This window comes from Musca autumnalis, unplaced genomic scaffold, assembly GCF_047663935.1.
Source record: "Musca autumnalis isolate F117 unplaced genomic scaffold, ASM4766393v1 scaffold_1, whole genome shotgun sequence".
Taxonomy (NCBI): domain Eukaryota; kingdom Metazoa; phylum Arthropoda; class Insecta; order Diptera; family Muscidae; genus Musca; species Musca autumnalis.
This window is the reverse complement of record NW_027411644.1, coordinates 107211924-107226523: the sequence shown is the minus strand read 5'-3', so window position 1 is coordinate 107226523 and position 14600 is coordinate 107211924. Positions and strand designations below refer to the sequence as shown.

The window sequence follows — 14600 nt, the reverse complement described above, 5'->3', positions numbered from 1 at the left end:
GGTCAGATTTTGGTGTAGCCACCATATAATGGTATAACCCGATTTCAGACAATTTAAAGTTTTTTTTTCTACATTTTCGGCCTAATTTGACTGTAATTTGGTTATGGACTTCTCCGTGGTCAAAAAATGTATTTAATAAAAAGTTAAAAATAAAAAATAATTAAAAGAATTAAGTCTCAGGGTTTTATTAATAAATGCACTTAAAACTAGAAAATAATTTGTCGCTTAGTCTCAATAATATATTTTTCCTTATGATGGAATCTCTCAAATAAAACGCTTGCATTTAAATTAAAAATTGTGACCAGCGGCAAGCGTTTTATTTGAGAGATTCTAACATGAGGAAGAATATACTTATTGAGGCTAAGCGACAAATTATATTCTAGTTTTAAGTGCATTTATAAATAAAACACTGAAACTTAATATTTTTAATTATTTTTTTATTAATAGATTGGAACATATGAGAAACTCAAAAACCATCATAATTTGATGCAAAATATGAAGAAACTCTAACTTTTAACTCAGACCCTGAATTCCTCTGCAACTACTTAACCGAATTTATTCGTTTTTGATGCATTTTGATTCATTTAGAACAAAAAAAGGAAAATTATGAAAATATTTCTTACTCACACACCTGGCCCATTACAGAACATTTGTTCCATAAGCCGAACTAAGAAGAGATCTCCAAATATCGCTGTTTGTTGCTTTTTGAAATACCGCGTCTTTTCATCTCTTTTTCCTTGTTCGCTCCATCGAAGCCTTGGCCTGCCAGTTTTGCGCGTAACTAAACGCATTTTTAGCGGCTTCATCATCACTAATTCTTATAAATATGGCCAGCCAACGCAATCGTTGCATCTCGATACGTTTATCTATACTGATGTCGTTGTATAGCAGATACAGCTCTTGGGTCATACGACGTCGATATTCACCGTCAACGCAGATTGGCCCGTAGATCTTTCGAAGAATTTTTCTCTGTCTGCTTGCGCGAGTACCCAGGTTTCGGAAAAATACATCAGCACGGGTAGTATCAGTGTTTTGTAAAGCGTTGTTTTTGTTTGACGAAATTTGGCCTTTTTTTTAAACTGCTTACTTAAGCCAAAGTAGCATCTGTTGGCCAACACAATTCTTCTCTTTATTTCACAACTGATGTTGTTTCTTGTGTTTATGACGGTGCCGAGGTAGACGAAGTCCTTTACTACCTCAAAATTATAGGAACCAACTTCCAATGTTGGTCCTAGCTCTATGGACGCATAGCGCGTCGACACCATCAACTTTGTTTTTTCGCCGTTTACTACTAGACCCACTTTCACTGATTCTCCTTCGAACTTCTTAAAGGTATCAGTTACTTCCTTTACTGATCGTCCCATGATGTCAATGTCATCAGCATAAGCAAGTAACATGTGGCCGGTGCTGTTTATTGTGCCATTTCTTTTGACATTTGCCTCTCGTATAACCTTTTCCAGCGGGAAGTTGAACCCCAGCAAAATTTGAAAGAAGGGATTCTATGCGATGACGTGATTTCATGGCATCTTTTGCATTGGTTCGAACGAAGTCGTAAAAGATCCGATCATTTCATTAGCATTTAAACCAATGCAAAAGAAGTCGTGAAAGATCCGATCTTTTCATCAGCATTTGAACCCATGCAAAGGAAGTCGTGAACGATCCGATATTTTCATCAAAAAGATGACATGCCTGATCACTTGCACCCATGATTAAATGGCATCATTGGCATCGAACATTTTGCTGGGACAGGTCACATGAAAGGCTGTCTCCTTGTCTGAAACCTCTTTTGGTAATAAACTCTTCGGAGAGGTTCTCTCCTATTTTAGCTGAGGACCTATAATTGTTCCACAAACATCCCATACGGGACAAGGGAGACTTCTCTCGTATCAATGAGTGCACCCCGATTCATATTAGCTCAATGATATGGGACCTACTGTTTATCGCCGAGTCCGAACGGCGTGTCTTAAGACACCACTTTGTAGAGAGCTGAGGACCTAGTATAAGTTAAAGTCATCTTACAAAGCCGAATGAGCTTTGCGGGGATACCAAATTCAGACATGGCCTGGAAGACTTTTGGGCGTAGAGGGCTGTCGAAGGCTGCCTTATAATCGACAAAAAGGTGGTAGGTGTCGATCTTTTCCAGCGGGATGTTGAACAGGTCACACGAAAGGCTGTCTCCTTGTCTGAAACCTCTTTTGGTAATAAACTCTTCGGAGGGGTTCTTTCCTATTTTAAACGGGGACCTAGTATCAGTTAAAGTCATCTTACAACGCCGAATGAGCTTTGCGGGGATACCAAATTCAGACATGGCCTGGAATACTTTTGGGCGTAGAGGGCTGTCGAAGGCTGCCTTATAATCGACAAAAAGGTGGTAGGTGTCGATCTGCATCTATTGGGTCTTCTGCAGGATTTTCCGCAGGGCAAATATCTGGTCAATGGTGAAAATATCTCTACCCTTTCGAAAGTTACAGAGTTTTGACCAGGAATAAAACAATTCTGCTATATTCTTTGGAAGAAATTTTTGCTCAAATACAACAACCACTGCTTTATCTGCTTGCGCAAGTACCGAGGCTTCTAAACCATACATAAGCACGGATAATATCAGTGTTATTAAAATCAACTTGGTCTTGTAACCGTTTACTGCCAGACCCACTTCTTCTGGCGACCTGACATTTTGGGCGTTAAATCCGGGGTCAGATCGGACATAGCGCCCAAAATCAATTTTATGTCTGAAAAAAGCCCACAAAAAACTTATAACTGTATTTCTCATAATTTTCAAAAATATAATGTTTTTTTTAATTAATTTCTCGTTAGAGACGAGCTTACTGACCAAGATGCTTTTTGAAAAAGGAAAGCCGACGATACGAACCCACAGTGTGATTGTCACTGTGTGACATGCATGTTTCGCCTTTGGTTTAGGAAGGCTCCTCAGACACATCGACTGTGGGGCGGCTTCGCTATCCTCTAACTTATTTCTTCTTTCAAATGCAAGTTGTTTTTTTACACAGTTGAATTTTTTGTTCAAATCTTTGTATGGCTTTCATGACAAACGCTTAGCGTCGCTTTTGAAAGTTATGAGTTTGGTTCTGAACACTAACACGCCGTGACAACACTTTTTTTTCCATGTGTTTTTCAAGGACGTGGGTTCGAACCCCAGCCTGGCTCAAGCTGATTTTTATTTTTATTTGAAAATTTTGCCTATTAGGCGAAGGTCATTTTTTTATTAATTTTTTAATTAATTTCTCGTTAGAGACGAGTTTACTGACCAAGATGCTTTTTGAAAAAGGAAAGCCGACGATACGAACCCACACAATCACCACTGTGTGACATGCATGTTTCGCCTTTGGTTTAGGAAGGCTCCTCAGACACATCGACTGTGGGGCGGCTTCGCTATCCTCTAACTTATTTCCTCTTTCAAATGCAAGTTGTTTTTTTACAAAGTTGAATTTTTTGTTCAAATCTTTGTATGGCTTTCATGACAAACGCTTAGCGTCGCCTTTGAAAGTTATGAGTTTGGTTCTGAACACTAACACGCCGTGACAACACTTTTTTATCCAAGGACGTGGGTTCGAACCCCAGCCTGGCTCAAGCTGATTTTTATTTTTATTTGAAAATTTTGCCTATTAGGCGAAGGTAATTTTTTTTATTAATTTTTTAATTAATTTCTCGTTAGAGACGAGCTTACTGACCAAGAAGCTTTTTGAAAAAGGCGAAACATGCATGTCACACAGTGGTGATTGTGTGGGTTCGTATCGTCGGCTTTCCTTTTTCAAAAAGCATCTTGGTCAGTAAGCTCGTCTCTAACGAGTAATTAATTAAAAAATTAATAAAAAAAATGACCTTCGCCTAATAGGCAAAATTTTCAAATAATGTTTTTTTGTTTTGTTCAATATTTTTTTAAAAATTGTGAGAAACTCAGTTATCGGTTTTTTGTGGGCTTTTTCAGACATAAACCACTATAACTTAGCCATTTGTTTACCGATTTCAAACAATAATAGATTATTCAAAAGATATTATTCACTTCTTTAAAAGGAAGAAGGATCAAAAGAAATCCGTTGTGGAAAAAATAAGATATGCCCTTTTAAATTTGAAAATATAAGAAACCCAGATTTTCACTACTTTTACCGCTATAAAAAAATAAAACGAAGTTACCCAAACGAACTAAAGGCATTTTCGTTCTTCATGGATCCCAACACGATGGAATTTTGCATCAGAGCGCTTGAATATTTTTCTGGTCAACTTTTGTAGCACAGTGCCATTTATCGACATTTTCCGAAAAGTTTGCACATTCTCAAGACCAAAACTGCCTGAAAAGCGTTCAAATGCTTTTGCGATGTATTAGAGAGTTCTTAATTACTGTCTTGGCTATAAGTTTTGTCTGTGTTGGCTCGAAAATCTCAATGGTTCGGCTGTTATATGCCAAGATGTCAAAAAAACGTAGATAAAAACTTAAAGTCAAAATCGGGAGGCTCGATTTTCATCGTAGACATATGATGCAGTAGACTTTTTTGCTCAGTTCAATCCCAGGAATCAGAAACGCGAAGGGCCCATTAAAGTTTTCAAATCGGCCCGGTCTAACCCTCAGCCTGTGTATATTGAAACAATTTTTTCCCAAAAGACACATGTATTTAGAGGATTTTAAAAATTTTGGGCGTATGAAACGACAAAAATGTTGATTAGGATTAAAGAGCAAAAGTTTTGCGGAGGAAATACTTAAAGGAATGGATCGACATTGACCATTATGGAAGTGGGTCTCCAGCCACTACATATGGTGCCATAGGGGGCTTTTACACCCTTCGGGCTGTTTGCTCAAGAAGTGTGGATTTGCCCCTGAAAAAACCTTTACCATCGTAATTGAGGAAGCGAATGCAAGTTGCTTCAACAAAGATCAAAGTGATTCGATAGCAGGTCTTAAAGTGAACTTATCCGAAATTTTGTTTGGGAGGTACTGGATGAAGTAGACAAATATAGTACATATTTGAACCTGATCTATATCTGGTAGATATATTAGGATGTGTAAAGTATGGACCACTTCGGCCACTCCCTTCAAAAGTTACCGTACGAACAATTTTTCCGAAAATTTTTGAAATTTTGTGGGGGATGTACCTGAAGGAGTGGACCGATATGGCTTATCTTCGAACTTAAACTATGCTTGGACAAAATATTACTAAGGCCAAATTTTAGGCTCAATCGGCAGATTCGTTCGAGAGTTATCTTGCGCTCCAACCATTTCACACGGTGTCATAGGGGTTTTGTGCAACTTTCAGGCTATTTTCCCAGGAAGTATGGACTTGCCCCTGATGAAACTTGTACCGTCGCATGGGGGGCAGTGAATACAAGTAACTAAAACAAAAATCAAAGCGATTCGAGAGCAGGTCCTAAACTGAACTTATTCGAAATTTTGTGTGGGAGGTACCCGAAGGAGTGGACCGATTGAGTCCATATTGGAACCTCATCTAAGTCTGCTAGACATTTCACGAGATGCAAATTATAGACCGAATCGGTTACTTCCTTCAAGAGTTATCGTTCGCACAAGTTTTCCGAACATTTTCGAACTTTTGTGGGGGAGGTACCGGAAGCGGTCCACCCCTTCCGGTACCTCCCCCACAAAACATATAACCCATCTTCGAACTTAAACTAAGTTTGGACAAAATATTACAAAGGCCAAATTTTGGACCGAATCGGTTGATCCGTTCGAGAGTTATCGTGCGCTCCAGCCAGCCAGACAGACAGACGGACGGACATTGCTCAATCGACTCCAAATTGTCTAAAACACATTTCGTCCAAACATACTTGGGGTCTAAAACCATTATTTCGATGAGGCACACTCTGCCCGTATGAAAGTATACATATATACCCTCGTTAGCATAAATGCTGAGGGTATAAAATGCGTTTACGACACTTTTATGATTCTCAGAATTAAAGAAAATTTGTGAGAAACAAGAAAATTAGTGAGTCAGTTTGGTTATCTCATGTGGCTCTAAAGTTTATGGTCAATTATTTGCTAACAGTGACTTCAAAAGATTGCACATAATTCTGATAAATTCAAATTTTAAAATTATTTTTTGCATGAGGTTTTTTTTCACCGCTATCATGCTATGATACAGGGATATGAGGTTGAAAAAAAGTCATAACCCAAATGCCCGTTCTTCCTGCCAGATGTTGCTAACTAGCTGATGCATACACCTTATCAGAGTGTCGCTTCCGGGTTTGAACAGCTCGGCTGTAAGCCGTCTACTCCTGCTGCCCTATCATTTTTCAGCCGGTATTTTTTTGTACTGATTGTAAAGTACCTCTATATGCCGCATTTTTCTCTTCGGTAGCAGCACCACACTTCTGGTCATACAATTGATTCCTTGGTGGAGGTCTCTGGTATCCAAGTATCCAAGGTTAGGTCAGTGCTAACCAAGTATAGATTTTGCGGTTGCTTCCACTGGGCAATACTTGTAGTGGGCAATAATTTGCCACTGTACTATGTTATCGGAACGAGGAGTGCTTTCATTAAGGAATTGGAGCAGTTGAGTGAAATATGCTGCGGCTAACTCTTGTGATTCCAGCTTACCGATGCCCAACTTCTGTGTTGTGTCTGTTCGTACTTTGTTCCTGGGCTTGTGATGTTACAGCCGGTCAGGACCGTTGCTTGGTATCTTTTCTTGTTGCAATATTAAATCCGATCATGTCTGTTCTGTACTATCAATAAGTCACCCTGTAGTTGAAATGACATAATTTAAATATTCCAAACGGCATCCCTTTGGTCTTTATTAACAGAATAAAATTCATTTGATCTTTCGATATCTAATCTCTTTAAAAATCTGTTATACAAATACAGCTGTTTTCAAATTTCCTAATCCTTTAACAATTGTGAAAAATAATATTTACTCCACTCCATATCAAGTGATATGCATTCAAGTGCAAATATTTTGTTCATAACGAATCGAAACACTTTAAATAATATTTGGAAACACAAAAATGAATAAAGGAAACCAGCCATGAATTCCAACAAACAATCTATTGAGCCCATGTAAACAACGGATATAGGTTAAAATTCTATTATGGCCACATAAAAAATATAAATCGTCTAAAACAAAACTCGACAAAAAGAAATTGTTGGGAAAAGAAAACAAAACGGAACCATATCGAGGCTAAAACGGTTATTCTGACCTTTATAGCTATTTTTTAGAACCCATTTTTTTATTTTTATGTTTTTTTTCGGCATAATCTAACTACAATGTGACGATGAATGGGGCCCGGCTGCTTGGTCAAAGTCACATAAAATCAATTCAAGCAAATAAAAATAACAACGGAAACAAATCTAGAAAAAAATATTTCCTAACAAAAATAGAAACAAAAACAAACAAAACATGAACATGACCTACGTTCATATATTGTGTTCTTGTTGTTACCATCATAAGCTTCCGTATAAAAATACCGGCGATATCCCTGCGAATATAAATTTAGAAAAAAATATGTTCTAACAAAAACAAACATTATATAAACATAGACACAATAAAGTGATACCGACAAAAGAATAAAAAAACACGGAATCTAGCTAAACATTGCAAAAAAAGACTCTGGAATTCCCTTTTGTTGCCAAGTTTTTTATAACCACCAATAAAGAAATGTTATTGCTCCCCCAGTGGCGTTGTACGAAAAAACGTTATTTCCTAGACGGATTTGTTGTTGGATTTCTTTTAAAGAGATTCCCCATTCGTTTTTTTGTTTTCTATTCACTGTTCTTTTTATTTTCTACTATTTTCATTCCATCTCATTTTTTTACTCTTAGTGGTGCTTTTTATTGCGATTTGTTTTATTAAAGACATAATGTCCTTGAATTAAAATGGCAATGGCAAATATGAATGAAAAGTTTAAATTATCAAGTAACTATCACATCGATAATGCCAATCGAATCGATTTGATATAATAACTTTTGTTAAAAGACTCTGTAAGGCCAGTGTTTGAAGATGGATGGATGGATGTTGCATTATCCCCATCAAAAATTGGAAAATCGCAAGTATAACACCCAAAAAATTGCGAATATACGGTTCTTGCATCTGTCGAAGGTCCTCAGTTGAAAATCCCGACAGAAGGACGGCACCCTCTATCACATTTTAATATTTATAGGAGGTAAATAATCCCTCTTTCATCTCAAGTGGACGGAAATTGACCTCCCAACGGTGTCACTTGGGGATCTGCCTTTAACACCCGTTAACATGTGTTAAGAACGTTAAATCTTGGGTTGGGCGTTGGACAAGTAACCCATCCCCCCAAAAGGCAACATACTATGAACAACAAAGAAAACAAGTAAAAAGTATCAGTCGGCTTTGCCGACAGAGATATACCCTCAGCCCATGTGAATTGAGACACTTTTTGGATATTTGAACTTGCCGACAAAAATGTGGATTAGGATTAAAGTTCAAAAGTGTTGCGGATGATGTACTTAAAGGAATGGACCGACATAATCTTTTATTATTTTGGGAGGCATATTTTTTCGATAGATATGGCCCCCACTAGTCATCGTTTAACTTTTGGACCAGTATGCCAGAAAGCGTAAACTTGTCCACGGAAAACATAATATCGCTGTACACAGGACCATATCGAACAGCATCGGTATGCATTTCCAAAGGATGGAGACAAATGTCGAAATTTTGTGGGAGAGGGCCATTTTAGAAGTTTAACTAAAGTTGGAAAAAATGTTGGGAGATCCAAAGTTCGAACCAAATGTTGGGGGAAGTACCGGAAGCTGTGGACCGGTATTATCCATCTTCGAACTGAAACTGAATTTTGGACAAAATATGACGAAGGCCAAATTTTGGACCAAATCGGTCGATCAGTTCGAGAGTTATCGTGCTCTCCAGCCACTACATATGGTGAGATATGGGTTTTTACACCTTTCGGTCTCTTCTCAAGAAGTATGGACTTGCCCCTAACAAATCTTCGATATGGCTTATTTTCGAATTTAAACAATGTTTGGACAAAATATTACGAAGGCCAAATTTTTGACCGAATCGGCAGATCCGTTCGAGAGTTATCTTGCGCACCAAGCACCTCACACGGTGTCATAGGGTTTTTTTGCAACTTTCCGGCTATTTTCTCAGATGAAACTTGTACCGTCGTATGGTGGCAGTGAATACAAGTTGTTGCAACAAAAATCAAAGCGATTCGAGAGCAGGTCCTGATCTGAACTTATCCGAAATTTTGTGTGGGTGGTACCCGAAGGAGTGGACCGATTGAGTCCATATTGAAACCTCATCTAGGTCTGCTAGAAATTTCACTTTGTGCTAAGTTCGGATCAAGTCGGTTCTTCCCTTCAAGAGTTAGGGTGCACAAATTATCCGAACATTTTCGAACTTTTGTGGGGGAGGTACCGTAAGGAGTGTACCGATATAGCCCATCTTCGAACTTAAACTAAGTTTGGACAAAAAATTACGTAAGCCAAATTTTGGACCGAATCGGTTGATCCATTCGAGAGTTATCGTGCGCTCCAGCCAGACAGACAAATTGTCTGAAACGGATTTCGTCCAAACATACTTGGGGTCTTTAACCATTATTTCGATGAGGCGCATTTTGCCCGTATGAAAGTGTAGCATAAATGCTGAGGATATAAAAAGAAACAGAAACCCCTCTAATGTTGACAAGCCAAGCAAACGTTTGCATGAGGTTTATGCATTAGCAGATGTACTTTAAAAGTACAGTACGAAATTAGTGCCAACCACACGTCACAACGCCCAGTATTATAGCTGCCATGACATAAAGCTTTGTTGGCCAGCGGAGAAAAAACGACATTAAATCCTATGCACGCGTGGATAGGCAGCAATGGCTTGGCTATCAGGGACATAAAGCATGATTTTGATTACGGATTTATAGTTGTTCCGAAGTTAAAACATCTGGTCCCCAGCTTCACCTCCTTGAACAAAAGATTTGCTACATTTCGGATAAAAGCAACATTTTTCTACATCAGTCTTATTTGCGCTCATGCCACCACTGAAGACAAGGTCGAACAGACCAGAGATATATGTTACAAGCGCTTATGAGAAACATATGACCGTTGTCTTGCCCATGACATTCAAATTATTCTAGGCGATTTGAATGTCAAAATTTTAGAAGAGAATAACTTTGGCTCAACAGTCGGGAAATTCAGTCTGATAGACTTCGCATCGGTAAAAAAACACCTCATCAAAGAACAAGAAATCAAGAAATTAAATTGATCGCGTTGTGATCGTTGGAAGACATTCATCGAGCGTGTTGGGTGTATGATCGTTCCGAGGAGCAATTTTAGAAGAGAATAACTTTGGCTCAACAGTCGGGAAATTCAGTCTGATAGACTTCGCATCGGTAAAAAAACACCTCATCAAAGAACAAGAAATCAAGAAATTAAATTGATCGCGTTGTGATCGTTGGAAGACATTCATCGAGCGTGTTGGGTGTATGATCGTTCCGAGGAGCAAACATAGACTCGGACCACTACCTTGTTGCAGCAAAGGTACGTACCCTTCTAAACGTTACAAATAACAGACAAAACGCGGAAGTTGGACATCGGTAGACTGCAAACGCAACAGATAGCCACAGCATATTTCACTCAACTAGCTCAATTTCTGAACGAAAGCACTCCTCGTTCCGATAACATATCACCACAATTGCATGGTATGGCATGGGACGCAATGTATGACCAGGAGTGTCATGCTACTGCCGAAGAGAAAAACGCGGCGTTTAGGCTACTCTGCAATCAGTAGGAACGCGTAAAATTAAAAAACGGGAATTGAAAAAAATCGAGATGTACAGGAGCAAATATGAAGTCCGAAAGTTCTACCAAAGAGTAAAAGTTTAAACTGATGGCTTTGGTAAAGGCACATCCTCCTGTAGAGACCAACATGGTAATTTGGTAACTGATACAGAGAGTGTACTCATTATGTGGAAAGATCATTTTCCAAAGCGAAAAAAACGAAGATACCACAGATCCAATCCCAGATGATGGTATTGAATGTATACCGCCCGGTCAAGATGAGGTAAAGACCGGCTAAAGATTAATATGGCAGCAGGAGCCGATGGCTTACCAGCCGATCTGTTCAAAACAGTAGACGAAACGCTGATAAGGGGTAGTTTACACTATATGTAAATGTCATATGACATGAAATTTTCCATCATTATACCGTCGCTAATATGTGCAATACTGGGGATTTTCCTTACGCCATTTACTTGGTGCGTCCACACCAGCAAAATTGTAATAAAGTTACGTCTCTACATTGCCTGCGTGGGTAGATATGGAATGTTTTTATTTCGTGTCATATGACATTGATAGATAGTGTAAACTACCTCTGAGGCGTATGAAGCAGCTGTTTAGCACCATCGCAGTAAGAACGCGTATCCAACGACTGGAACCTGGGCATACTGTGTCCCGTCCATAATAAAGGAGATACGACTGTGTGCTCTAATTTTATGATGCATATATCTGCTTCATATTATCTATAAGATAGTATCAGGGATTTTATGTGAACGACGGTAAAAACTATGACCCAAACCAATGCGGCTTTAGACCTGGCAAATCCACCATTGACCACACATTTACCCTAAGGCAATTTCCGGAGTTGCAGATTGACACTTAACATTTTTGTCGATTATAGATCATCCTCTGACAGCCCCCTATGTTCGAAGTTATTCCAAGCCATGTCTGAATTTGGTATCCTAGCAAAGCGCATTCGGTTTTGTAAGATACGATAACTCTCGAAAGGAAGCAATCGATTTGGTCAAAACTTTGCACATTGTATTATTTCTTCCAGATATAGATCTCGAATAAGAACTAAATTCGGAAAAGGTGAAGTTTAAGAGCTTCTCTTGGATTGTTTTGAAATATTTTCAGAAGGTTGCCCTTGTGGTCCCTTTTACGACGTTACAATTTTATATCGTTGCAATCATTCGGGTACCTCCCTTACAAAATTTTGAAAAGGTGAAGTTTAAGAGCTTCTCTCGGATTGTTTTGAAATATTTTCAGAAGGTTGTACTTGTGGTTCCTTTTACGACGTTACAATTTTTTTTCAGGGGGAGATAATGACCTAAAAGCTCAAAAAACCCCTGATGAGACTAACGGAAATGGCAAATCCGCAAGATAACTCTCACAGGGAGTTTCTGATTGGTCACATCTTTGCACATTGTATTATTTCATTCATTCATGTATCAGGCTGGAATATGGACTATATCGGTCCCGTCCTTCGGGTACCACCCTCATAAAATTTGGGAAAAGTGCAGTTTAAGGACTCGTCTCGGGTATATTTTAAATTGAAAGAAGTTTGGGTACTACTGTTTGTGATAATTACCCTACAAAACGGCTAGAAATTTGCCCTGAATGCTTACATAATTTTTTTCTCTCACGGAAATTTTTCCTTATTGTGTATTTTTCAATTCAAAGGCAGTGGTTATTTAGCCCTCAGAAAAAGTCTTACATCCGTAGTTCCCAAAAACTCTACATGTACCAGCCCAAATGAGTTTTTTTAGTTTTGTAACAAATTAGGCTGTGATGCCTTGCACTCTGTTTGTCTGGTTTCGATTCCCATACCGGGCAAAAACATCATACTTTCCGGCGACATTTCCTGAGTATTACAGCCATGTAAAGTTTCTTTATAAGTGATGTCATAAGGAACGGTGTTTGGACTCGGCAATAAAAAGTAGATCCCACATCATTGAGCTAATATGAATAGGTGTGCACTCATTGATATGAGAGAAGACTCCCGTGTCCCGTGTCGGGAGTGTGTATGGGAGTATATGAATGTATGTATGTAATACATTAGCCCGACTATTAAAAAACAAATAGTTTTAATCCCAAATAAACAACGCCAAAACTGTCATAATAACTGCAAATGTTGACTTAGAGTCAAATACCTAAGCAAATTATATTCCAATCAAATAATAAACTTTTTTCTCTTTCTTTCAGACCAAAATGAATGATCACCACAATAACCTACAAAAAGGTAATTCAAATTTTTAAGCTATTTTTTATTTGCTTTATAAACGAAGTTTGAATGTTAATTCTATAGAGGAATTTTTTTAGCTACCAACAACTGATTTCAAATGTGTTCGCTTGATTATTTGTTTATGACTTTAAATACAAGTTTAACTAGCCTTTTCTAATTGATTTTCCAAAAATATATCTCGTATGTGCTAATATTAGCTATCTAAATAGGTAATCTATGTTAGAAGCGGTATCGAAATACAGAAATTAATCTAATATGAATTAAGTGGCTGGTAGCATATACATACATTCTCCGAAATAAACAACAGCAGCAAAAATTCTTTTAAATAGAAATAATGCCAAACATGTTGTAAAAAGCTAATAGAAGAAATTGTTGTCGCCGTAAACTAAACGAGAGACAACATACAACAGATGCTTACAACTTGTTAACATAAATTCCATGCTTTAGACAGAAAAAAACTGCACAAAAAATAAATAACAAAATATTCACACACTCGCACACACAAACATACACATACTAAAAAGCTTAAACAAAATCAGGAGCAAACATTTGGGTTTTGCAGGGCGTTATTAAAAATGGGCCTTCAATGAAACTTGGGGGTAATATTAACAAATATCGTGAACTGAGTACGTCCAATCTTTGTGATATCATAGCAGTACGGCTTTTGTTATTTTACCTAGTCAAGGTGGTGGAGCGGGGCGACCCGTGTAATTTTCCGCATAGTTGATTTCAAGTTTAAAGTTGTTTTGAAGGGTTTGATCGTAATTTTGGACTAACTGTAGGGTTGCTGACTTCGGAACAATACAGTATTTGTTTAACGTTTGTGGCATAAGACATCCAATACTTTGGCTATGAACAACATCTAGAAAAACCAATCTTTTGATTTTTTGTTTTTGAAATTTTATTATTATACTAGCAGACCCACATCCGTGTTGCTGACCCGTCGTATTGTGTCTTAATGCCAACTTTTTATGCAGTTTATGTTTTATAACTCAAAAATAGGTATGTTCTACCTCATTTCTTCAGGTCCATTCTCAACCCGATTTATTCATTGAGGATTTTAAATTTATCAACAAATTTTGTCTGCAACCTTTCTTTTCTCTTACGGACTTTGTCGGATTTTTTCGCCCATTGGTGCTGTTTAGGGTTTATTATCGTCCTAAGGGATCTAATAATAAAAGTTAAAAAAATAGTTAAGTCAAATTCTGCCGCTTATTGCGACGTATATGTTTTTAGTTTTTCATGGTGATGGACCGTTGAACTTCACTATTTAAGAAAATTTGTAAAGATGTCGTTTGTTTAATAAGGGAGATACCGTGCCACCTTCGACATTCATGCCTACCACGGTACATTCCACAAAATTTAGTCAAAATCGGTTCGCTAGTATAACATACTTAAAAACTGGCCGTGGTCGGGCTTCGGGCGCCAAGAAAGAACATTTAATCGGGGGCGCAACCACCGTTTTCTCGAAAATTAATTTGCAAGCCGATGTATTCATAAGTTTACCAAATATAGCGATTATAAAACAACAGGCCCCAAAATTCATCAACATATATATAGCATTTTGAACTACGGGTCATTCCTGAACATTTTCTGAAAATTTCATGAAATTATGTTCAATAGTTTTGAGAAAAATTA

The 14600-nt window shown here is 37.9% G+C and overlaps 1 protein-coding gene across 6 annotated transcripts in view; it reads left to right on the top strand.

The window, feature by feature from the left end:
* rn (rotund) overlaps nt 1–14600 on the top strand; it is a 464377-nt gene that overhangs the window by 211965 nt on the left and 237812 nt on the right. For all 6 annotated transcript variants that reach the window (XM_073987532.1, XM_073987524.1, XM_073987477.1 and 3 more), the window contains one exon: nt 12923–12959. In XM_073987532.1, coding sequence (XP_073843633.1) covers nt 12923–12959 — 37 coding nt within the window. The remainder of the gene's footprint in view (nt 1–12922; nt 12960–14600) is intronic.